Source organism: Elephas maximus, chromosome 17, assembly GCF_024166365.1.
Source record: "Elephas maximus indicus isolate mEleMax1 chromosome 17, mEleMax1 primary haplotype, whole genome shotgun sequence".
Lineage (NCBI taxonomy): Eukaryota > Metazoa > Chordata > Mammalia > Proboscidea > Elephantidae > Elephas > Elephas maximus.
This window is the reverse complement of record NC_064835.1, coordinates 9185653-9213183: the sequence shown is the minus strand read 5'-3', so window position 1 is coordinate 9213183 and position 27531 is coordinate 9185653. Positions and strand designations below refer to the sequence as shown.

Genomic DNA, 27531 nt, shown 5'->3' with positions numbered 1-27531 from the left:
CCTCATCTTCCCAACCTCTAAATGTTAGAGTACTCCTAGGCTCAATCCTTGGACCTCTTTTCTGTGCACGTCCACTCCCTACTTGATTTTCTATGATCCATTCAGCTGTTGCCTCCAGCCCTGGCCTCGCCCCTGAACACAAATTTATATATCTAGCTTTTTACTTGACACCTGCACTTGGATATCTACTAGACACCTCAATCTTAACATATGCAAAACTGCAGTTTTGATTTCTACTTAACTTTCTCTTTTTATCAGTTTTCCCTGTCTCAGTAGTAGCAACTCCATTCAGTTGCTCAAACAAAAAAACTTTTATAGAACCATGTTTGATTTCTCATTTTCTCTCACATCTTATGCCAAATCCATCAATAAATCTTGGTGACTGTACCTTCAGAAATATGCTGAATTTGGTCATTTATCACTACCTCCAAAAAAAAAAAAAAAAAAAAAAAAATTTTTTTTTCTTTCCACCGCTAGCAACCTGTTCTAAGCCACAGCCATTCTGTCACAAGAATTATTGCAATAGCTTCCTAACCAGTCTCCCTGAATCTTCCCTGACTTCTCCATTGCAGTTAGAGTGATTCTTGTAAAATACAAGTAGAATCTTACCATTCAGTTACTTCTGTTGTCATCCCGTCTTATTCAGAATAAATCTAAAGTTCTTATTATGGCTTGCATAATAAGGTATATATAATCTTATCTCCAGCTACCTCTCTGACTTCAGCTCCTAGCACTCTTCCCCTTGTCACATTGACATCTGTTACTTATTCATTATACCCTCCAGTATGTTCCTACTTTATGGCCTTCATATATTCCATTCTTACTTATGGAATACTCTTCTCCCAGATATCCACACATCTTACTCCCTCACTTCTTTCAGGCCACTTATCAGATGTTACCTCAGAGAGGTCTTTGCTAGCCATGCTATATAAACTCTCACTCCTTCTACTGGCCTACTCTCCTACTGCTTTCCTGGCTTTATTTTTCTTCCTGATTCTTATCACCAACAGACATGCATTTATTTGATTATTGTCTTACCTCACTAAAATATAAGCTTCATGAGAGTAAAGGATTTGTCTTTTTTGATCCCTGCTAAACCTCTATTTAAACCTCTACTTCTTAGAACAGTGCTGGCAGAGAATACACGCTCAATAAATATTGATTGATTGGTGGAATGAAAGGCTCTATGGGTGAAAGAATGTCACTCGACTGTGACATTAAACTCTTACTTATCTGTTTTCTTTGTATAATGCATTGTCTAACATATCATAGGCACTCAGTAAATTTATTTCCTGTGTCACTATGAGATGAAACCAAGTCAAGCTTGGAATTCACTTTAGTCCATAACATATTTTAGTTAAATGATTTTTTGACATGGGAGAGAAACACCTTTTGGTTTCATGGGTAACTACTAAGAGATCATGGAGATTGTTAATTCTAAGCGATATAGATATAGTAAAAAAGTAGGCTTCAATAAATGGTTATTGAATGAGCATTTATGACTCATTCAATTAATTTATTGAGATAATTATTGCATACTGGGCCTGTTTTAATTTTATAAGCAAAACTGAGAAACTGGTTAATTTTGTAAACTACTAAACTATTTTAAACTTTCACAGTAAGATTTTTTTAGATATACATCCCCAGACTTCCCACTGGAGATGATAAAATTATAAATCTATAGTACTCTATCCAGAAAAGTTTTCTGAATTCTAGGTAGAACTCATGGGCAATTAAAATAAATTGCTATTTTAACAGGAGTCCGTTGAAATGTGCGTGATTTGTTATGAACATTCTCAGTATCTTAAAAATAACCTTTCCTCATGGTGCCAACAGGTATGGAACCTGGAACTTCTCACAAAGCCATTTATTGATAAAAAAAAGACTGACTAAGATGGCAGGGAATTGGAAAGGCTGAATTGCATAATGTTTGTCTACCAGCTATTGTGTTAAATGTTTCGTGTAATTTCACCTTGTGACCCTCCTAGATATTTGGGAACACTAACATATTTATTGAACACACATAATGTTCTAGGTTTTATTTATTTTTTACGTTTTCCTCCTTTAATCCTCACAACATTCTGTGTATCTTTATAACTAAAATATTTGTTTTCTCACTAAATTATTTACTCACTTTGACTATAAGAACTAGCTATTTTCCAAAGGAGAATGAAGAACACCAAAGATATAAGGTAAATATGAGCCCAAGAGACAGAAAGGGCCACATAAACCAGAGACTACATCAGCCTGAGACCAGAAGACCTAGATGGTATCCAGCTACCACTGATGACTGCCCTGACAGGGAACACAACAGAGAATCCCTGATGGAGCAGGAGAATAGTGGGATGCAGACCTCAAATTCTCGTAAAAAGACCAGGCTTAATGGTCTGACTAAGACTAGAGGGACCTCGGAGGTCATGGTCTCCGGACCCTCTGTTAGCCCAAGACTGGAACCAATCCCGAAGCCAACTCTTCAAACAGGGATTCGACTGGACTATAAGATAGAAAATGATACTGGTGAGGAGTGAGCTTCTTGGCTCAAGTAGACACATGAGACTATGTGGGCAGAGAGAGAGACTGGGAGATTCCATTTTTTAAGGCTTTTTATTATAATCATTTTCAAACCTATACAGAAGGAAAGACAATAGTATAATAAACCTAGATGTACTCATCACTCAATTTTCTCTAATATATAAGAATTTTAAAAAACATAACCATGACACTGTTCTCAAGGTCACTAGTCCTGTGCTTAGCTGTTAAATTCATCTAATAAATTCTTAATTTCAGACATTTTGCTGTTTTAGAATATAGCTTTTATACATTTTAGAGATTCTGATTCTCTTAAAATATTCCATCTTTTTATCTTTTCTGTACATATTTTACTGTATTTTCTTTAACATATTAGTCTTTTCTTTTGAAGTCCTTGCCTGCTAACACTAACAATTGAATCAGCTCTGAGCCTGCTTCTTTTGATTTTAATCTCTTGATTTTTGGTCACTTTTTCTGCTTCTTCCATGTCCTATAGTTTTTTCATTCTATGCTGGATATTAAGGATAATGTGTTGTACTCATTCTGGATCCTGTTATCTTCTTTAGGGTTGAGTTTGTTCTGGCAGGCAGTTAATATTAGGTGAATCATCTTGATCCTGCCAAGGCTTGATTTTTAGGCTTGATAAGGATGGTTCTGTTTCAGTTTTGCCCTCCCTCTTATGGTGTAGCTCTTACTCCCAGGGTGTAATGTACTGGCTCTCAACTAAATGCCCAGAATTTTCCCCAAGGTCTCTCCTTTTATGCTGAGCCTGGACTCCAGCACCTCCTGAGCACTGTGTATGTAACCTCTGAAAATTTTTGTTTAGCTTTCATTTTCCCAGCAATTGTTTTCCACTAGGCCTTTGTTTCAGTTACCTAGTGCTGCTACAACAGAAATGCCATAAGTGGATGGCTTTAACAAATACATTTTTTTTTTTTTCCTCACAGTTTAGGAGGCTAGAAGTCTGAATTCAGGGCAGTTGCTCTAGGGGAAGGTTTTCTCTTTCTGTCTGCTCTGGAGAAAGGTCGTTTTCTCTTTAGCTTCTGTTTCCTGGTTCCTTGGAGAACTCTGTGTGACTTGGCATCAATCTTTCTACTCTCTCTGCTTACCTAATCTGCTCTCTTGTAAATGATTGACTAAAGACCCACACTACACTAATCCTGCCTCATTAACAAAACAGAAAACTCATTACCAAGTGGGATTATAATAACCATAGGCATAGAGGTTAGGATTTGTAACACATATTTTTGGGGGACACAATTCAATCTATAACAGCCTCCCAGAGTCTTCACTTTGCACATGCGCAGCTTGGAAGTTGACCAAGAACCTGAGGTGGAATTTCTGTGCTAATTTTTGATGCCCCTTCTCTACTTCTGCATCCTCTGTCATGCTGCCACGTAACTTCTAACTACCTCAGCAGCCGCTAACTCTGATCTCTGTTTCCTACACCCTAACCACTTCTCTTTGCTTGGACTCGGTTTCCCCAGGTTTTAATGGGTAAATGTGGAACTCCTTCTTGTGCATACTTTCTCTGGAGGATCATAGTCCTGTGTTGGTTTATTGCCTGATGTTTGCAAACAGTCCAACTTTTACAGTTGTTCAAAGTAGAAGAATAAATCTAATACTAGCTACTCCAACATGTAATAATATCATAATACCATTCTTATACCCAACAAAAATTACAGTTCCTTATTATCATCTAATAGCCAGAGCAAGTTTAGTTTTCCCCAGTTGTTTCAAAACACCTTTTTATAGTTTGTTCAAATCACGAGCCAGTGAGGTCCACGCACACATTAATTTGATATGTGTCTTAAATATTTTGAAATCTCTAACAGCCCCTCTCCCTCCACCTTGTACCCTGCAAACAGTTTTTTTTCATGCCATTTATTTGTTGAAGAAACTGGGTTATGTGTCCTGTAAAATTTCCTACATTGCAGATTTGGTAGATCATATCCATATGGGTTGCTATGTGTCAAATCGACTCTGCAGCAGTGGGTTTGGTTTTGGGGTATCCTTGTGATGTCATTTAATATGTTCCTCTAGCTCACTGTATGTAAACTGGTAGTTACATGTAAGTATTTGGCTAAATATTGCCTCCCCCCCGACACTTTTTTTTCCGAGAATACTTCATAGTCTTGCTAATACATGACAACATCACATCAGGAGACACTTGATGTTTGTTTTTCCTGTAGGTTTGGATATTGTTCACCATCTCTTAACAAAGTTTTTCATCAATCTTTGACCTAATGTTTTAGCCACCCTTATTATTTAGTTGCCTAGATACATTGTTTCATTAGGAGTTACAAAATGGTAATTTTCTAATTCTCTTTTTCTACATTACTAGCTGTAATTCTTTTCTAAAGAACTTTGCCTTATAAACTATATAGAAACTTGTAGAGATAGATCCTTCAGTATTGCAACTCAAGGCTTGAATTTTCTCTTTAGTTCTTTCAGCTTAAGAAATGCCGAGCGTGTTCTTCCCTTTTGGTTTTCTAACTCCAGGTCTTTGCACATTTCATTATGATACTTTACTTTGTCTTTTTCAGCTGCCCTTTGAAATCTTTAGCTCTTTTACTTCATCATTTCTTCCATTTGCTTTAGCTATTCTGTATTCAAGAGCAAGTTTCACAGTTTCTTCTGGCATCCATTTTGGGCTTTCCTTTCTTTTTAATGATCTTTTGCCTTCCTGATGTATGATGTCCTTGATGTCATCCACAACTTGTCTTCAGCCATGAGTGTCCAATGTTTCAAATTTGTTCTCGAAATGGTCTTTAAATTTAGATAGGATATACTCAAAGTCGTGCTTTGGCTCTCGTGGATTTGTTTTAATTTTGTTCAGTTTCACCTGGAACTTACATATGAGCAATTGATGGTCTGACCCATAGTCAACCCCTGGCCTTGTTCTGACTGATGATATTGAGCTTCTCTACCGTCTCTTTTAACAGATGTAGTCAATTTGATTCTAGCATATTCCATCTGGCAAGGTTCATGTGTGTGGTTCCCATTTATGTTGTTTAAAAAAGGTATTTGTGGTGAGTAAGTTGTTGGTCTTGCAAAATTCTGTCATTGATCTCTAGCCTCGAGTTGCAATATTGAATGATTTTATGAGCAAAATATTAAATAATACAGGAAGCATCAAAAGAAAATGGAAGGAGTACATACAGTCAGTGTACCAAAAAGAATTAGTCAACATTCAGCCACTTCAGGAGGTAGCATATGATCAAGAACTGATGGTATTGAAAGAAGTCCAGGCTGCACTGAAGACATTGGTGAAAGACAAGGCTCCAAAAATTGACAGAATACCAATTGAGATGTTTCAGCAAATGGATGCAATGCTGGAAGTGCTCACTTGTCTATGCCACGAAATTTGGAAGACAGCTACCTGGCCAACCGACTGGAAGAGATCCGTATTTGTGTCCATTCCAACAAGAGGTGATCCAACAGAATGTGAAAATTATCAAACAATATCATTAATATCACACAGAAGTAAAATTTCGATGAAGATAATTCAAAAACGGTTGCAACAGCACATTGACAGGAAACTGCCAGAAATTCAAGCCAGATTCAGAAGGGGGCGTGGATATCATTGATAATGTCAGATAAACCTTGGCTGAAAGCAAAGAATACCAGAAAGATGTTTTCCTGACTTTGCAAAGGCATTCAACTGTGTGGATCATAATAAGTTATGGATAACATTGTGAAGAATGAGAATTTCAGAACACTTAATTGTGCTTATGCAGAACTGTACATAGACCAAGAGGTAGTTGCTCAAACAGAACAAGAGGATACTGTGTAGTTTAAAATCATGAAAGGTGTGCATCAGGGCTGTACCCTTTCACCATGCTTGTTCAGCCTGTATGTTGAGCAGATAATCTGAGAAGTTGGATTATATGAAGAAGAATGGGGCATCAGGATTGGAGGAAGACTCATTAACAGCCTTCCATATGCAGATGACATAACCTTGCTTGCTGAAAGTGAAGAGGACTTCAAGCATTTACTGCTGAAAATCAAAGACTACAGCCTTCAGTATGTGTTATGGATTGAATTATGTCCCCTCAAAATGTGTGTCAACTAGGCCATGATCCCCACTACTGTGTGGTTGTCCCCCATTTTGTAATTTAATATAATTATCCTATGTGTTATGAATCCTAACTGCGATGATGTTAATGAGGCAGGATTAGAGGCAGTTAAGTTCATGAGGCAGGACACAATCTACAGGATTAGGTTGTATCTTCAATGTCTTTTGAGATATAAAAGCAAGCAGAGGAGAGTGAGACCTCATTACCACCAAGCAAGAAGAGCCAGGAGTGGAACACATCCTTTGGACTTGTCCCTGTGCTGAGAAGCTCCTAGACCAGAGGAGGGTTGATGACAAGGACCTTCCCCAAGATCTGACAAGAGAGAAAGCCTTCCCCTGGAGCCGGTGCACTGAATCCAGACTTCTAGCTATGAGTCAGAATCAACTCAACAGCAATGGGTTTTTTTTAAGCGGTGAAAGAATTTGTTTGTTAAAGCCATCCCCTTGTGTATTTCTGTTATAGCAGCACTAGATAACCAAGACAGTATGGATTATACCTCAGCATAAAGAAAACAATCCTCACAAGTGAACCAATAAACAACATGATGATAAATGGAGAAAATATTGAAGTTGTCAAGGATTTCATTTTACTTAGATTCACGACTGATGCCCATGGAAGCAACACTCAGAAAATCAAACCATGTATTGCTTTGGCAAATCTGCTGCAAAAGACCTCTTTAAAGTGTTAAAAAGCAAAGATGTCACTTTGAAGACTAAGATGCGCCTGACCCAAGCCATGGTATTTTCAGTCACCTTATATGCATGTGAAAGCTGGACAATGAATAAGGAAGAACGAAGAAGAATTGACACCTTTGAATTATGATGTTGGTGAAGATTATTGAATATACCATGGACTGTCAGAAGAACGAACAAATTTGTCTTGGAAGGAATACAGCCAGAATACTCCTTAGAAGGGAGGATGGCGAGACTTTGTCTGAATTACTTTGGACATGTTATCAGAAGAGACCAGTCCCTGGAGAAGGACATCATGCTTGGTAAAGGAGAGGGTCAGCCAAAGAGAGGAGGGCCTTCAATGAAATGGATTGACACAGTGGCTGCAACAATGGGCTCAAACATAGCAACAATTGTGAGGATGGTACAGGACTGGGCAGTATTTCATTCTGTCGTACATAAAGTTGCTATGAGTAGGAACTGACTCCACGGCACGTAACACCTAGCAACAACAGCAACATAGAGATAGATAAATAGCTGCCAACAAGTTGACTGACTCATTGCAACTTTGTGTCATCCTCATAACTGCTGGCGTGTTCCAGCCCATCATTGTGGCTGCTGTGCCAGTCTGCCTCATCTTGGCCTCCCTTGCCCTTGTAGGCCCTCTACTTCAAAAACAACATCCTCTTCCACTGATTGATCCCTCCTAATGGCATGTCTGAAGCAAGTGAGTCAGACAGTGTTCTAGTGTGATCCATAGGGCTTTCATTGGCTAATTTTCAGAAGTAGATAGTCTGTTTTTTTTTTCTAGTCTGTCTTAGTGTGCAAGCTCTGCTGAAATCTGCCCTGGTTGACCCTGCTGTTATCTGAAATACTGGTGGCATAGCTTCCAGTATGACACCAATGTACAACGACCACGGTTCAACAAACTAACAGAAGACAGGTGGTTTAAAAACTATAGGAAAGGCAAAATAATTGCTTGATTCTTTTCCTTTATGTATCAACTTTCAGAATAATGAACTGGTACCCTAGCAATCTCCACTGGTGGCCAGTGAAGTTGATTTTATTTGTTTGTTTTGTAATATTGTTGTGAATGCATAGATTTTAATATATTCTAAGTGATTTAATCCATTGAAGTCATTATTCCTTTGATGCAAAATTTTCATTTAGCCAATGGAAGCCTCTTCAAGTTGACTCTTTTGTACTTTTAAACCCAGTAGTCTGATCACTTCCTTGCTTTCAGACAAGATGTCCCAGATTATCTAGAACATTTTCTGTCACAGATCTGGAGTCAGACATTTCTCCAAGGAGCTCTATTGCCTTCGATTGAGAAAATGGCATTTAGAGACTAGAATCTGGGCATTAGGATGCTCATTATTACTACTGGGTTGCCATTGCTTATAGGCCTTTATGGGAGACAGAGTTAGGAAATACATATTTTTTTTAGAGAGAGAAAAGCAAATCACGAAGTTATACTGACATTTCATTTGAAATTTAAGATTTTATAGTTTTTACTTAACTTCTTGAATTTATATATTGTTATGTCATTTCTCTTGTGCTGAAAATTTTGTTTCCAAATGACTTTGATATAATTACCTACTTGATATGAGTGAGAGATTTATTGATTCAAAACAATACTGGTAATACCAACAATGAGGAGACTACTATATCTTTTTGTCTTTAGGAAGTATCTCATTAAGGATGTGTAGGCAAAGTACCATGTTTCATTGTCACTTTAAGAAGTTCTTTTCTGATTATGTCACCAACTTTACGTATAGTTAGGTTAATCTTTTTTCCAGTTTGTTTTCAATTTTTAGAAGTTACTTTTTCTTCTGTTCGATTCAATTCCAAATTATTTTCCATATGTAAATCATTACATGTTTCCAAGGTTGAAGCTGTAAAACAGGATATTTTCAGACAGGCCTTGCTTCCACCCCTTTTCTATCCCTCTGTAATTTGCCATTCTTATAAGGTTTTCATTTAACATTATTACTTTTGGAAAAATATTAACAAGCACATGCACACGTGTGCACACACATACCCATTTGCATTTCCCCTTCCTTCCTCCTCAAATGGAAGCATATTATTCTTCTATACCTTGCAGGGATTCATGAATAGAAGCCCATTCATGGGCCAAGAATCCCTGGCGTAGAAGGGAATACATACATGCTCAGAAATAACTGCAGTATAATATGTTCACTGATGTGATAGTGGTACATAGAATAAACATGATTAAACACAAATTATGGAACAGGTCTTTTAAGGGGGAAACCCGGGTGGCGTAGTGGTTAAGTGCTACGGCTGCTAACCAAAGGGTCCACAGTTTGAATCTGCCAGGCGCTCCTTGGAAACTCTGTGGGGCAGTTCTACTCCGTCCTATAGGGTCGCTATGAGTCGGAACCAACTCGACAGCGCTGGGTTTTCTGGGTTGGGAGTACATTAGGGCAAATTTTAGAGAAATGACCTTTGAGCTGGGTTCTGAAGGCTTGCATTCAGGTGAGAGTAGGGTGGGGATGGGGGTGAGGGAGAGAAGAGCAAACAGGCATTCCAGCCAGAAGCAAAAGACTGAACAAGGTGTACATCTGGTAAAACTGTAAATACAGTAAACCATGTTTAAGAGTTAAAACTGAGTCTTGTGGGACGATGGGATTTTATTGAAAAATTATAAGTAGAGGAATGACTGATCAAAAGAGATGTTTTAGAAAGATGACTGGTGATGTTGCAAAAGATGTTTGGGGAGAGAGGAAGATGAGAGACTGTAAATAATAGGCCAGGTGAGCAATCACAAGGCCTGGATTAGAGGTAGTATTAAAAAAGATAGAGAGGAAGAGACATATTGTTGAAATTTAAGAAAACTTACTACACTTTGCACATGACTGGATGTTAGGAGTGAGGAAGAAAGAGAAGTTGAAGGTGATTCCAAAATTTGTTTCCTGGGTAACTAGGCTGATAGTAATAGGGTTTACAGGAGGAGAAACAAATTACAGCAGGAAGACATAGAGAAATTCGTTTAGTTTGGTCTATGTTAAATGTAGATACCTTTGTGACACCTAGATGAAGTTGTCCAACAAGCATTTGAAAACATGGGTTTGGAGCTCAGGAGGTAAGGGGATGAGCAATAATTAATTTTGGATCCATCAGCCATATATAATGGCATTAGTTACAACCTTATGAATAGATAAAATTGCCTGGAAAGTACAAGTGACGTGCTGTAGGAACATAGAGAAAGAAGAAATTCATTTTCTTCTGTTTGGGAGAAAAAAGTATTGTTTGTGTTGGGCTTTGTAAAAGAATTCATTAGACAAAGAAGAGAGGAAGAACATTCTAGGATAAAGGAGCCTAATGAACAGGAAAAAAAAAAAAATGAACAGAAAGGTTACAATAAATGTAGAGTTTGGGAATGGGGAGTAGGCCACTCCAGCTAAATTGTAGAGATTCTGGAGGGATACGTAGTCAGAGGTAGGCCTGAAAAGTTCAAATCATGCCATGTCTACTTTTCACTTAAATCTGCTTATGTTGACCCCTTACTTGCTGTGTCACAATGAGAACCAGTGCACTTAAGAAGTTGATAAATGATATAAGGCTACAAATTACCTCCAAATGTCACTTCACTTGGAGATGAAAAATATGTTTGCTTTTGAGAGCAGAAAATCCAGACTGTTGTGGTTAAGTTTTGAGCCCTTGTACAAATTCGTGGAGCTAAAGTGTTTTAATATCCAAATACTGTAATTGCTATGTGTTTCTGGTTAAAGTAACACTAGTGTAATACCTGTGAAGGTTTTTCTTGGATTGGATGGTACAGCTGATATTTGCAGAACCTACTGCTGTCCCAACAGTATGCAACTTTGGTAATCGGGGAGTTAAAAATGAACCAGTGGTGTAGTGCTTCAGGTACTGAGTAATAAAATAGTCAAACGGTTCTTCTCTTCAAATAAACAGGTGGCTGTCTTGATTTGGAGCCTGTAGATTATAGTAGGAATCAGAGAAGAACCTGTATTACAAAATTAGCCACAACTTTTGCTAATATATTGTTGTAGCATGAGAAACATTTGCACTGCATCAGAAAAGTCTGAATAACATTCTCGAAAGGCCTTTTTCTAGAAATGTGTGGGATCTTGGTTCACAAGCGGCTTGAACTTACGCTTAGTTTAGAAGTATTTTTTTAAGAAGCCATCAGAAAACAAACCCTCCTTTATGCATTGATGTGAATGAACTCGTTATCAAAAGGGTGGTATGATTTTTTAATAAAGGATCTAATGTAAAAAATGTTTAGTTTACAAAACTTGTTTAGTGGCAAAATGAAGAGAAAAAAATATGGTCCGTAGAAGTTTATCGTTTTTTTCTGATTGATATTCCTTGAGTTAATTGGTAATTACTAAGCACCCATCAAATGCAGAACACTCTTTTGTATGTAGTAAAGAGAAATAGGGATAGTTCTAGGTCACAATTTTTAAAACTTAAGGATATCTTAAGTGTTTCACAAAGAAATTGTGTTTTCTCAAAACCCTTAAGGAAAACATGAATTTGTTTGGGAGAGGCAGAAGAAAAATATATTGTGCTTTTAGTTGTATAGACACCTGTAAGTGAAGATAGTTGATAAATATTAGCATGAGTTACTTGTAAAGACTTAAATCCATTGAGGTGAGCAACAGTATTTAATTCAGCATTCATTTTGCTAATAAATTCCAAGCTCCAGAAAGTAGTTTTAAGATGCCAGGGTAGAAATTAACTCAGTCATTGTTCTTTCAGTGGGAAATGGATATGAAATATCAAGGAGAGTTGGCAGTAGAGATAGCGTGGTCAGGGAAGGCTTCATTGAAAGGTGATATTTTTGTAAAAGATCATGCAGATATTTGGGGGAAGAGCATTTCAGGCAGAAAGAGTAGCAGGATCAAAGGCCTTGAGGGAGTGTGCCTGGTGTGTGCCTGGTGTGTTTGAGAAACAGCGAGGGGCCAGAAGTAGATGTAGCAGAATGAGTGAGCCAAAGGGTGGTAAGTAGATAGAAGGTGAAGTCAGAGGTCACGAGCTGGGCATCAGTTTGAGGGTTTGAGCAGAGAAATGATGTGGTCTGATTTATGATTTAAAAGGATTTCCCAGGCTGCAGAGAAGTGTAAATTTACGTTCACACAAAAACCTGTACACGATTGTTCATAGCAGCTTTATTTCTAAGAGCCAAAAGGTGGACACAACTACAATGTCCTCTAATAGGTGAGTAGATAAACTATGGTATATGTAAACCATGCAGTATTACTCAGTAATGAAAACACTGAAGTTGTCGAGGATTTCATTTCACTTGGATCCACAATCAACGCCCATGGAAGCAGCAGTCAAGAAATGAAATGACGTGTTGTATTGGGCAGATCTGCTGCAAAAGATCTCTTTAAAGTGTTAAAAAGCAACTATGTGACTTTGGGGACTCAGGTGTGCCTGACCCAAGCCATGGTATCTTCAGTCATCTCATATGTGTGTAAAAACAGAACAGTGAATAAGGAAGACTAAAGAAGAATTGATACCTTTGAATTATGGTGTTGGTGAAGAATGTTGAGTATACCACGGACTGCCAGAAGAATGAACAGATCTGCCTTGGAAGGACAGCCAGAATGCAACTTAGAAGTGAGAATGGTGAGACTTCGTCTCATATACTTTGGACATGTTATCAGAAGGAGCAGTCCCTATAGAAGGATATCATGCTTGGGAAATATCCAGGAGAGAAAGAATGGCTGTTGGACTGGAGTAGCGGCACTAGAGTAGGAGGGAGGTGAGGGTAAGAAATCGTTGAATTCTGGCTGTGTTTTGAAGGTAGAGTCATTAGATTTTGCTGGTGGATTGGATGCAGGGTATGGGAGAAAGAGAAGAATGAAAGATGACGCCACAGTTTTTGTCCTGGAGTACTGGATGAAGGAAGAAAAAAAGATAATAATAAGAAGAAGCAGCAACAAATAAAGAAGCCTGGTGTGAGGTAGCTGAAAATCTTGGCAAGGAAAACAGACAACAAACCGTCTTCCTCTAGTCAGTAGCAGCCCGGGGCCTGTCAGTTAGAGGACAGTATATTAAAGTGAGTGCACTCTTGTTAAGCTGCTCACAGGCAGCTGAGTAATCTTGGCCTCACCCTGGCTCTTTGGGAAAGAAGCATTTGTTTGATAAATAGGAAGTCGTTTCCATGGGTGTAGGAAGAAGAAATGATAGAACTCAGTGGCAAAGCAAAGAACTGCTTGCTGTGGTTAGCTTGGGATTGGCAGAAATTTTTTCAGGTAACCACCTAAGATTAGCACAAATGCCACCTTTTCCCCATTCTAGGCTGAGTTGTTTCTTCATCATAAGAAATGATGCTCTGCCCTGTTGCTTGACCTGCTGCCAAGGTCTGTTCATTTTCATCCAGCATTTTCGATGAGCTATAAGTTGTAGGCTTAGCAGACAAATAGAGACATTGTCTGCTTACGGTAGAAAAGTGACTTATTTTAAGAAATGTTGGCTCCACACCACTGTCCCATTAGTGGCATGCCTCTGACACTCCAGTAAAGGTGGTCTAGGGAAGCTAAGACTGGCTTATGTGTATTTTTGCTCTTTGAAAGGTTAGAACCTAAATGTACCACAAGATATTTCTTCCAGAGCCAGATTGATTGAGACAAAATTACAAACAGTGAATTCTGAAACAAGGCTTACTTGCTGGTACTCTAAATACTTTTGAAACTTAAGAATTCATTCCCTCCATTTCTAATAATGTTAATCCTAATGGGGTATACAGATCTCTCAGTGTCACTAACTTGATTTTATTTTGTGAGGAAGAACAGATAAAAAAGATTAAAAAGAAATCCAGTGCATTTTATGGTGATTGGAAAGTGAAAAAGAGAACGTAGACTCCTTACTGTTGATAAGAGCTTGAAACAAGAGAACCATTGTCCCCTTTTGACTGAGAATCACCTTATCCCTGCCTGGGTTGGGATGGTTGGGGTGACATTGTGGTAGGAAAACAAAAACAAAAAAACTTTAATTGCTTCAGACTTGCAGTGGCAACCTAGATAAGTAGTTAATTGATGGTGAGAGGGATTTACTTGATGGAGTTTACACAGCAGGTATCTAATTGAGGATTGCCTAGACCCCAGAGGGTTCCACAGGAGTTCCAGAAATCTTGGAAGCTAGTATTGTGGCAGCCAGTATGGGATGGTAGGGACTGAGGATATTTGTGGCATTTCTAGCACAGTACTTAGGAGAGCTAGCACACTAACTCCCTGAAAGAAGCATAACAACTCTATTTAGAGCTCCTTGCAAATGGCCTTTATCCTAATAAGGTTCAGAATATATTTTACTTTGAATATTGAATGGATTCAGAAGCCATTTTATTTCATTTACCTCCTGAAAGCACCCCAGTGTTTATTAAAATGCTGTGACTATGTGTTAAGTTCAGGGCTGAGCTACTGCTTTAGATTTCTTCACTGAAGCTTAAATTTCACATCTGAGCTTGAAGACTTTTTTGTTGCCTGCCTATAGGGCCTAAAGGGAGCATAAAGCAGCCATTTGTCAGCGGGCAGCTGAAAGGCGATTTTCATAGGGGACAGAAAACCACTGCAGGCTGCTGGCTTCCTGGCACACCCACCAGACCCCAAAGGTCTACGCTGAAAGCAGACTAACCCGGTGGGGAGCAGAGGCTAAAATCTGGATGGCATTGAGCTGTTTAAGATGATCCTGTATGTGCAGAGGGGCATAGCGCCGAGAAAACTTGAACTTCAAACACAATCGCTAGGTGAAAGTATCTAATGTCTTCAGCTAACACATTTTTTAATTTTTTAAAAGTGATTTCTATATCTTTTTTATATCCATAACTGTAGGGCTACTGTAGGTGGCTCTGGAGAAAATATTTGTTTACGCTGTTTTATCCAGTGTGCTGTCACTAATACCTTTTAACCAGCACCATATTACAATGACAATTGATACATAGAATATAATTACCTTCAAGCCCTACAGAATCCTGGCAACCTTGTGACCCATTAGCAAATGCATAAATATTCTCTGTGTGGTATTGAATGGGCTTTTTTTTTTTTTTAATGTCTTTGAAAGTTAAAGTTATGTCACATATGATACACATTTATCCCTAAATATGCCATCCTTTCTTTGCTGTAGCATGAATTTACTTAGTAAATCCAGCTCCAGAGGTGGGAATATGGACAGCGAATACGATTTATCCAAGGACAACCAATGTGTCATTGTAAAGCTAAGACAGAACTAAGCTGCATTCCACCAGCTCCTGGCCTGTGTAACAATTTTGATAATGTTCCAATCATTTTAGGAAAATGAGGTACTTAGAAATATAAAGAGTTCTTTAATAAAAGAAAACCACTTACTTTGGAAATCACAAAATTAATCATTCTGTTGTATTTAAGAGTGCTTTGATGTATTCTGGTAATTAGTATTTACTGCCAGACGAATGTCTCTTGGGCATTTTAATTAATGGGTGGCTTAGAAGCCAAATAAGCTTCTGATGGTAAACCTTCATAAGGGTTTATTTTTATGTTTCTCAAGAACAGTCGTCTCTTCAAAGCTCTTTAATTAGACAAAGTTTAGGAACTAAAACATACTAGAATAATTAGGCCTTGGGTTAAGAGAAATATGGGGCCAAAGGAGCAGGAACTGTTAGAGAATGGTGTCTTAAAACAAAACATAGCGTTCACATCTGATAGATTTCCAGTTCTTTAACAGCTTACGTTAAGTCACTGTCCCTAGTTAGGGACTTTGTGTTGTTTAACGTTCATATGACAGATCTCACCAGAAGCTTAAACACACTAGAGTGTGAGCTCATTTATCACCACCTCTAAACTCCCATGGAAAACTACCTTCTACTCCTTTTAACTTCTAAGCTAAAGACTTCTTCTTTTCTCCTTTTTTTTTTTTCTGTTATATTGGTGATCTTGGGTATAATAATAATAGTTTTTTGAGGAAAATGTTTCAAAGAGCTTGTGTGTGGTATCGGAAAAATTGTAACAATTCCTTTGAGGGGACTTCCTTAAATGTAAAAATGTATAAAGTTGTATGTATAAAATTATCTATGTATAAAAATGTATAAAATTGTTCTTAATATTACTATAGTGTTTACATTCCAAATTTTTGTTCTTTATGGTCAGAATGCAGCGTGAATTATTTCAAAATCAGCTATGTAGGTGGATTGTCATCTATCTCCCCTTCTTCATTTCGCTTTTCCGGAGCATTTCTTGTCTTCAGTTCTTAGACTTGGCAGCCATTACTAGTAAATATGTTTCACCCTGGACTTTTTCTTTGTAATGAGAAAAGATGTACCTGACAAGTCCCGGGGGTCAGTGAGACGTCTCTAAAATAATTAGGTTGCGTTACTGAAACTGAAACTACTGTTGACAAACCAACAGTACATTTACCTATATTGTCTGATTTTCCACTTTTCTGCCTCTCAGGATACTTATGATGGCAAATATGACCCTTTCTTAGCTAGATCAATTGGTTAAAATGCTAGTAAGACTATTAGAAATTTCCAACAGAGCAAACTGTATCATAGCTAACATTTCTAATCCTATCAACTGTCATGACCTAAAGTGCTGTTGGTTAGATAAATAAATATGTATGCATATGTATGTATGTTATTGGTTCCATATAAATCTGTTGCCACTATTGAAGAAAAGTACTTCAGGAACTTCCTGTATTGATTATGGGTCAATCAAAACATTTTTAAATGTAAAGGATAGCCTATTTATAGTATTAAGAGTTTATCACATGTAAATTCTTTTGATACACCTTAGTTAGCAACATGGCCAATAAATTATTAAGTTAGTAGGCGCCCTACTTGGTTTTTTATTGATATTTTCTGTAAAAAAAATTAGTGTTCCAACTCATAGTAACCGTATGGACAACAGTCCATACACACCATCCTCACAAAGGCTTGAGCTCATTGTTGCAGCCACTGGGTGAATCCATGTTGTTGACGGTCTTCCTCTTTATTGCTGACTCTCTGCTTTACCAAGCATGATATCTTTCTCCAGGGACTGGTCCCTCCTGATAACATAATCAAAGTACATGAGACAAAGTCTCACCATCCTGCCGTCTGAGGAGCATTCTGGCTGTACTTCTTCCAAGACAGATTTGTTCATTCTTCTGGCAGCCCATAATATCTTTCTCCAGGGACTGGTCCCTCCTGATAACATAATCAAAGTACATGAGACAAAGTCTCACCATCCTGCCGTCTGAGGAGCCTTCTGGCTGTACTTCTTCCAAGACAGATTTGTTCATTCTTCTGGCAGCCCATAGTATAGTCAATATTATTTACCAACACCATAATTCAAATGCATCATTTCTTCTTCAGTCTTCCTTATTCATTGTCTAGCTTTCACATGCATATGAGGTAATTGAAAATATCATGGCTTAGGTCAGGTGCACCTTAGTCCTCAAGATGACGTCTTTGCTTTTTTAATACTTTAAAGAGATCTTTTGCAGCATGTTTGCGCAATGCAATACATTGCTTTATTTCCTGACTGCTGCTTTCATGGGTGTTGATTGTGGATCCAAGTAAAATGAAATCTTTGACAACGACATTGTTTTCTCTGTTTATCATGATATTGCTTATTGGTCTAGTTGTGAGGATTTTTGTTTTATGTTGATGTGTAATCCATACCGAAGTTTGTAGTCTTTGATCTTAATCAGTAAATGCTTCAAGTCCTCTTCACTTTCAGCAAGCAAGGTTGTGTCATCTGCATAGCACAGGTTGTTAATGAGTCTTCCTTCAATTTTGATGCCTCTTTCTTCTTTTTATTGTCCAGCCTCTCTGATTATTTGCTCTGCATACAGACTGAATAAGTATGGTGAAAGGATACAACCCTGACACACACCTTTCCAGATTTTAAACCATGCAGTATCCCTTTAGTCTTTTCAAACAACTGCTTCCTGATCTGTGTACAAGTTCTGTGTGAGCATAATTAAGTGTTCTGGAATTCCCGTTCTTTTCAATGTTATCCATAGTTTGTTATGATCCACACAGTCAGATGCCTTTGTGCAGCCAATAGAACACAGGTAAACATCTTTTTGGTATTCTCTGCTTTCAGGCAAGATCCATCTGATATCAACATAATAAAATTTAGTAATATACTTTGAAAAATATTTGGTAAACACAATAAATACAGATATAAAGATGTAAGCATATTGTTAACACATTCTAGAGAATAGTGACTAAACAAGTATGTTTTTATTTTCAAATGTAGAATTTTGAGAAGACAGAAGAAAGATTAACCTAAATACAGTCCTATATAAAGCAGTTTTTTTTTTCCCTTAAACCCAAAACCCAGTGCTGACTAATTTCTGTCTATTCTTCCCTAAAATGTTGATTACTATGACTCTGCTTTTTGACTCACACTTTAACACAGGAAATAGTGCTGATATTTATCTTCACATGTACGTTTGCCTGGGTAGATGTAATATTTTGCAGCAGGGATATGAAAAGGAAGGTGTTGAGTCTTCTGGTCCTTTAGCATTACTGAAATATCCCTCAGAATTCTTTGTTATCTTAACCACTACTCCACCAGGGTTTCTTTGTGATGGTAGGGCAAGTATATTCTTATGCATACTTGTGTTTGATGGAACTGGATACTTAACATAGTTTAGGTACTAATTATTAATGAATTTTTATAGGTACAAACCAGGACTGTATGTTGTTTTTTAAATCTACTTTTTGAAATTATACCTAGTCTACTGAATATGAGACTGACTGCTCCTCTTTCACGCAGACCACCTGGTGGCCCATGGCAGAATGGCAGAAAAGGAGGCCCGTCGGAAGTTCAAACAGATTGTCGCAGCTGTCTATTTTTGTCATTGTCGGAACATTGTTCATCGTGATCTAAAAGCAGAAAATTTGCTTCTGGACGCCAACCTAAATATCAAAATAGCAGGTGAGACGTGCTGAGGATGTGAAATAGGGACAAAAGAAGCTTTTGTTTCAGGGTTCCTAAAGCAAGTTTTAAAGCAAGGATTGTCTGTTTCAACCTATTCAGAAAGAAGTATACAAAAATAAGGAAAATTTAGAATTTTTGTGTGTGTGTGTGTGATGTGACCTGATAGTTCGTAAACTTTCAAAATATATTTTTGTTATTTTTCATGTAGTATTAGATGGAACTAGGCTAGGGAGAAAGAAAGAAAAGTGTGATATTTAAATTTCTGTTATTTTGATTGTCAGGTCTGTCCCTTTTAAATAAATAGTAAGGAATAAAATATAAAGTAGAAAGGAAAACTGCTGAAAATCATATACCCTCTTAGCATCAGTTGAGAAGGTTAATTTGTATCACTGCTGACATGAAACATGCTTATTCTAAATGCTGTAGTTTTGTAGTAATTTAGTAAGAATAGATCTTACAGGCAATCTGACATACCTGCTTATCTGACAATGCCTAAAAAGCACTTTTTACTGCCTTGCTCTGTTCCTGCTTCAGTTTTAGTAAATTATCAGTATTTTGCCTGACCAACACAAGCTCACCACCTATTGATAGAAGAAAGTGACTGCAGTCTATGCAGAAACTGTATAAATCTGAAAATTAGCCATTTTGTTTTCTGACTGTTTCCAGCATTGTACTGTGTGTCCGCCCCTCCCCCCAAAAAGGGAGGGCTTCTCATATAGAAAATTGAAGTATAGCTAGAATATGATTACTCCTGGAAGCTGAGGTAGAACAAAGTTCTAAAAATTTCCTTCCTTAATAGAGTAGGAGTTGAGAGTTCAGATGTACATTGTACTTACTATAGGTTAAACTACATACCCTGGTAGGCTGGCAATACTTCTATTTTTTGTGCGTGTGTGTAGATAAGCCCGTTTACTTTCCAGACACTGCTTTTACATCCTTGGAATGACACCTGGCTTCTTATTTATCTAATTTAGTCTAATGGCTGCACTCTTGTTAAGGACTTGCACACAGTTTGTAAGCTGTTAGAGTCCTTAACTTGTTAAGTTACCTAGTAGACCTAGTAGACAAGGATTAAATTCTTTATCTTCCATAAAATCCTGTTCTCCTTTGCCCTTAAGTCTGTTTTATTTTCTCCAAAGCTCTCTAGATGATGGCAGTTCCAAGGGAACTGGGTGGCATAGGAAGGTCTGGTGATTACATTCCAAACCCTGTTTTGTAATTATTTGTTGTAGCCGCAATTACATTAATAGTAATACTACTTACTACAACCTCACAATCCTTAAATGTGTAATAAAGTATTGTATTAATGTCCCATTGCTGCTCTGGCTGGTTTCCCTCTGGAGGCTCTGAGGGGAGACTCCAGTTCCTTCTCTATTTCAGCATCTAGAGACTGCCTGCATTCATTGGCTCATGGACCTTTCCTGGCACCACTCCAGCCCCTTGCTTCAGTTGTCATTTTCGCTACTCCTAACTCTCATCCTCTTGCCACCCTCTTATGAGGATACTTGTGATTACATTGGGCCTGCCCCAATAATCCAGAATAATCTCTCCATCTCAAGATCCTTCATTTAAACACATCTACAAAGTGCCCTTTACTATGTAAGGCTATTTACAGGTTCTAAGAATTAGAATATGGACATCTTTGGAAGTCATCAGCCTGTCACAGATGTCATTATAAGGTTCTTTGGATTATTGATTAGGGTGGTAAGTTAGAAGTAGGCCCTCTTTTTATTCCGTAGTATTATTACACCTCCAGTGACCCAAATTTAGCTAAGCATTTGGCTACTGACCAAAAGGTTGGCAGTTCATATCTACCCAGAGGTGCCTTGGAAGAAAGGCCTGGTGATCTACTTCCCAAAGGTCACAGCCATTGAAAACCCTATGTGCAATTCTCCTGCAAAACCCACGGGGTCACCGTGAGTCAGAATTGGCTAAAAAACAACTGGTTTTGTTTTGTTCTTTTGGCCCAAATTTTTGTGTGTGTGTGTGTATGGTTTTTTTTGTTCTTGGTTTTTAATTTAGGACCATTTTAATTTAGCTAAGGAAAATTTCTATGGCCTTGCTTTTTACATTGGGAAACCAAGCATAAAAGTAGGGGTCGTTGATAAGTGAAATTGGAAACTTATTGACAAAACATCTGGGTAAAGAGATTTTCAAATGCTTTTCTCCATTAATAGTTAAAACAAACCCAAGTAGTTGCAATAAGATTCTCCACCTGCTGATGTGTAATTACAGACTCTAGGGGGGCTGGCAAGGAGCCCTGGTGACACAATGGTTAAGTTCTCGGCTGTTAACCGAAAGGCTGGCAGAAGCTCCACAGGAGAAAGACCTGGCAATCTGCTCACAAAAAGATGACAGCCTAGGAAACCCTATGGGGCAGTTCTTTGTCACATTAAGATCGCTATGAGTCAAAACTCAATGGGGCCTAACTATAACAACAACAGGCTTGCTGGCAGCCAGCCTTAGGCCCTCTGTGTGTTAACACATATACCTTGGCAGGATTTTTAAGTTCATTAATACAAAGCCTGAAATTTTATTGTTTTTAGAGCAAAGCAGAGAATAAATGAGCACCCCCAGTTTTGTGGCCTGCCACAATATCTCCGTCATCTTTGCTCATGCGTTCTTTCTCTTCCATGCCATTATTACTCAGTTTCTTAATTATTGCCTGAACTTTCTTTCTTGCACATAAATTAGATAAAATTCTCATCTTCACCTGCCAGAGTTCTTTGAACTTAATGGACCAGTGGGAGAAATGCTTAGTTGAAGCTGACTAGAACATGACTAATTTTGGAGAGGTAGGTTGGCTGGCTCTGACATGATAAGGTCAGATAGGTAATGAAATGAACTTTATATTCAGAAGCTAAAAGTAATTTTTAGATCTTTTCAGTGTCTTTTTTGGTATATTATTACAAATCTCAATAAGAAGAAACCACCATACATGAAAGAAAAACATGAGAGAGACAAGTTTTTTTGTTTGTTGGTTTAACATGTTAGTTTTCCTTTAAGCAGCTCATTCTTAAAATCATCATGTATGTTATAGTAGCAAATTAACTTGGAACTAATAAAAATTAATATTAGGAAACTTAAGAAATTCGTGTTTTCTTTATGCCAGTGTTTACCTAAGTGGTTTTAATGAAAAATTTATGCATCCTGGTTCAACGGTAGAAGATGAGTAAGTTTTTCCAGGAATGCTTGTGTTAACGTTGGTTAATTTTTACTTTTTATATGAATTAATCTGGCAGTTTACATTAGTGTCTGATACTACAAGAACTGGCTGTTATAAAAGCCCATGACAGCCTTCATGGAAAGAACATGTTTTCCCTGGATGTAAAGAGTAAACTTCAGTTCCATGTTTTATAAGATTCATCCATCATCCCATGATATTTTTGTGCTTAAAAAAAAATTTTTTTTTTTTTAAAGAATTCTTGTTCTAGTTCTGTTTCTAGACAGAATAAAGCCTAGGGTGAATAACCTTGTTTTCTTTCTGGTTTTAAAGCCCGGGGGGGGGGGGGAACGAACTACTTAAGGGCAGTAGCAAATCTGTCTTCTGTAGAATTTCTTAAAAGATGTTTCTATCGTTAGTATTCCAGAATAAGCACTGATCATTTTCAGAAAAAAAAATTTATTTCTTAAAAGCAAAGTTACCAAGTCTAGAACTAAGAATTTATAGTGATTATCAAGAATCTTACCTGTTGTTTAAAAAGACTCTACAAGGGGAAGGTCCTCAACTTGATAAAGAACATTTACAAAAACCCTGCAGCTAACATCAGTACATAATGGTGAGAAACTAGATGATTTTCCCAAAGATTGGGAACAAGGCCAGATGTCCCCTCTCACCACTCCTGTTTGACATTGTATTAGAAGTTCTACCTCATTCAATAAGAAAAGGAAATAAAGGGTACATATATTGGAAAGGAAGAAATAAAACTGTCTTTGTTCACAGATGGCATTATTGCCTATGTAGAAAATCCCAAAAAACCGATCCCCCCACCAAAAAAAACCTCTGAAACTGTTAAGTGATTATAGCAGGGTTATAGGATACAAGGTTAATATGCAAAAGTCAATTGCTTTCCTGTATACCAGCAATAAACAATTGGGAGTTGAAATTAAAAACATGACACCATTTACATTACCACCAAAATAATCCTGAAATACTTAGTATAAATTTAACAAAATATGTATTAAATCTTTATGAGGAAAACTACAAAACTCTGATGAAAGAAGTCAAAGAAGATCTAAATAAATGGAGAGATAGTCCATGTTCATGGATAAGATGACTCAATATTGTTAAAATGTCAGTTCTTCCGAAGATCATCTGTAGATTTAAAACAATCCCAATGAAAATCCCAGCAAGTTATTTTGTGGATAGTGACAAACTAATTCTAAGTTTATATGGAAATGCAAAGGACTCAGAATAGCCAACACAATACTGAAGAAGAAAGTTGGAGGACTGATACTACACAGTTTCAAGACTTACTGTATATAAATTACAGTAATCAAGACAGTGTGGTATTGGCAGAAAAATAGACAAATAAATAAGTGAAACAGAATAGAGAGCCCAGAAATAGTCCTACACAAATATAGTCAACTGATCCGTGACAAAGGAGCAAAGGCAATTCAATGGAGAAAAGATAGTCTTTTCAACAAATAGGGCTGGAACAACTGGACATCCATATGAAAAAAAAAAAAATGTAGACACAAACCTTACATTTTCCACAAAATTAACTCAAAATGGATTATAAACCTGAATGTAAAATGCAAAAATATAAAACTTATAGAAGATAACATAGGAAAAAATCTAGGTGATTATCCAGGAAAGAAAAAAATTGATAAGTTGGACTTCATTAAAATTAAAACCTTCACTGTAAATAAAATGAAAAGGTAAGCCACAGACTGGGAGAAAATGTTTGCAAAACATGTATCTGATAAAGGAATTGTATCCAAATATTCAAAGAACTCTTAAAAATCAATAAGAAAACAAACAACCCAGTTGAATAACACCAAAATTATGCTTTTTATAAAACATTTTTACATGTATCATTTAATTTCATCAGATTTGACATGTAAATATAGCTTATTTGGAAAACATAAAATCCCTTCAACTTCCAACAGATTTAATTTTCCAAAGCTCTGGATTTCCTATAAAGAGTTCTCAAGCAAATTTCCTTCATATGGAGAGTCCAGGGCTGGGAAATGAGTAGGACTTTTGGCCTTTAACCTTTCAGACAGGAAGCAGGAGGATCAGCGTTAAAAGTAGGAGATATTAGAACAGAAGCAAGAGGTTGGAGTGGTGGGAGGATACGAAAAGGAGCTGGTAAAGGATGGGGTGGAAAAACATGGCTCTCAGCATACAGCCTGCATCCCTGGATGATAGTGTGTTCAACAGCTATCAGATTATAGTTTGATACAATAGAAATTACAAGGCATGTCATGGTTCATTATCACATTAATTGTATAGTCTAATTACCATAGGAGTTCACAGGATGAAGAAACTGCTTTAGTTTGTAAAATTCTACAGCAACTGTAACCATATCCTGTTTATTGCTTCACTCCTAGTACATACCTGTTCTAAAGTAGGTGTTTGATAACTGTGTTGATCTGAAATTTAGGCAGTGATGATGAGGACATAAGTATCTTATAGATGACATAAGATTTGAGGTAATAAAAGATGAGTAAGTTTGGTAGATGTAGAGAATTCTAGACGATTAGTCAGTCAGCAAATGTTCATAAAGTACCTGCAATGTGCAGATACTGATCTGGGCACTGGGATACAGAAGCAGATGAAATAGTTCCTTAGAACTAACATTCTGATGGGGGAGCTAAATAGTAAGTACATAAACAAATAAGCTCCAGTGAGGGGTGTGAAAAGATAAAACCAAATAATGTGATAGAATGGCTTGTGGAAGAGATACTGCTTTTAACCAGGGCAGACAGGAAAGTCCATCTCAGGCAGTGATATTTGAGCTGACCTCAAAAAAAGGAGCACTCTTATGCAATGCTGGTGGAAATGTAAAATGGTACAACCACTATGGAAAACTATACGGTGCCTCCTTAAAAAGCTAGAAATAGAAGTACCATACGATCCAGCCATCCAACTCCTAGGAATATATCCTAGAGAAATAAGAGCCGTAACACAAATAGACATATGCACAGTCATGTTCATTGCAGCGTTATTCGCAATAGCAAAAAGATGGAAACACCCTAACTGCCCATCAGCAGATGAATGGATAAAGTGTGGTACCTACACGCAGTGGAATACTACGCAATGATAAAGAACAATGATGAATCTGTGAAACATCTCACAACATGGATGAATCTGGAGGGCATTATGTTGAGTGGAATAAGTCAATCACAAAAGGACAAATATGAGACGACTATCATTAAAAACTGAAGAAAAGGTTTACACACAGAAAAAAATAATCTTTGATGGTTATAGGGGGAGGGTTAGGGAGGAGAGATCACTAACTAGATAGTAGACAAATGTTAACTTTGGTGAAGGGAAAGACAACACACAGTATAGGGGAAGTTAGTATACTTGACCAAGGCAAAGTCATACAAGCTTCCTAGACACATCTATCTAAACATCTTGAGGGACACAGTTTCTGGGGCTGAAAGCTAGGGGCCATGGTCTTGGGGGACATCTAGGTCAATTGGAATAACATAGTTCATAAAATGTTCTACATCCTACTTTGGTGAGTAGCATCTGGGGTCTTAAAAGTTTGTGAGCGGCCATCTAAGGTACATCTTTTGGTCCCATCACATACAGAGCAAAGTAGAATGAAGAAAACCAAAGACACAAGGAAAATATTAGTCCAGACGAATAAAGGACCACGTGAACCACAGCTTCCACCAGCCTGAGCCCAGAAGAACTAGATGGTGCATGGCTACCACCACTGACCACTCTGACAGGGATCATAATAGAGGGCTCCGGACAGAGAGGGAGAAAAATGTAGAACAAAATTCAAATTCACCAAAAAATAAAAACGGACTTATTGGTCTGACAGAGGGTAGAGGGACCCCCAAGACTATGGCCCCCAGACACCACTCCTGAAATCTACCTTTCAGCTAAAGATTAGACAGGCCTATAAAACAAACAATAACATACAATAACAAAACAATAAACAACATGAGGAACGTGCTTTTTAGTTCAGTCAAGTATGTGAGACCAAATGGGTAACACCTGCCCAAAAGCAATGACAAGAAGGCAGGAAGGGACAGGAAAACTGGACAAATGGACACCGAGAATCTGAAGAACCTTCAAGCAGAAGGAAGATCAATGTAAAAGTCTGAGCCAGATGAATGTGACATATTCGAGGGATGGGAGCAAGATCAGCGTGGATGGAGATAATAAATAAGGGAGAAGTGAAAAGAGATGGGGTGAGAGATGGCAAAAGCCAGACCCAGTGGGGCCTTATGCACATGGTAAGGATTTGAGATTTTTTGTTGCTTTTCTGAGAATGGAAAGCCAAGTTGGAGAAGACTGAGCAACAGTAGAAAGCACTTGGCATATCTGCAAAAAAGGTAAAGCAGACTGGCCTGAGGGGGGAAGGCTCAAGTAGGGAAGTCATGCCTAAGAAGGCAGGAGATGTAATTATTTGTATTAGATAGTAAAGATATTTGAACACCAGGCTTAATAAATCAGACTTGGGATGAATAAGAAAGGAAAAATAAAAAGTGGGGTAGGGAATGGAATAGGAAAGCCTGTAAAACGCTGTGAAATGGTAAAAATTCTACATGAGGGTGGTGGTAACAGACATGAGAAAGAAGAAAAGGACAACAAAAACAAGAGCCCACCACGTGCAAGCACACAAAGAATTTCTAGGACTGAATAACCAATCAAATATCTGGGCCAGGAAGAGAGAACAATCAAAGATATGTTTAGAAATAGAGAAATCAGATTCCCTAGTTGATGGATTATATTAAGCTATCAAAGAAAAATGGAGTTGTCCTGTTTACATTTCTTTTTAATGGTTGATACACTCCTATTTGAAAGTAATTTTAATCATTGTCTCCAAAGATTAAATAGAGAAATCTCCATATTTAAAAAAGATTGCCTAGGAAAAAGCCTAAATGGAGCTGGCATACACTGTGAAGAAAAGTTCTTTCAGGCATTATGAGAATGTTTTGATAATTGTGGAAACTTTTTTTTTTTTTTAAACCTAAGGAAGTTGGAAACTTTTCTCTTTAAATGTTGACTTCCAGAATGGTCTCCATGAGATAGTTTCCACTCTGGTGTTGTTGTTTTAGTTGGCAATCAGTAGACAGCTAAGACCTGAAGTGCAACTACAGAAAAGGCAATATTTTGGAAACAATTTTCAGAGTGCATGGGTTTAATGTACTGTGGAAAATTTT

General features: G+C 37.5%; 1 protein-coding gene across 2 annotated transcripts in view; it reads left to right on the top strand.

Annotated features, from left to right (window-relative positions):
• SIK3 (SIK family kinase 3) overlaps nucleotides 1-27531 on the top strand; it is a 263067-nt gene that overhangs the window by 165589 nt on the left and 69947 nt on the right. For both annotated transcript variants that reach the window (XM_049857327.1, XM_049857326.1), the window contains exon 4: nucleotides 19015-19176. In XM_049857327.1, the coding sequence (XP_049713284.1) occupies nucleotides 19015-19176 (162 nt within the window). The remainder of the gene's footprint in view (nucleotides 1-19014; nucleotides 19177-27531) is intronic.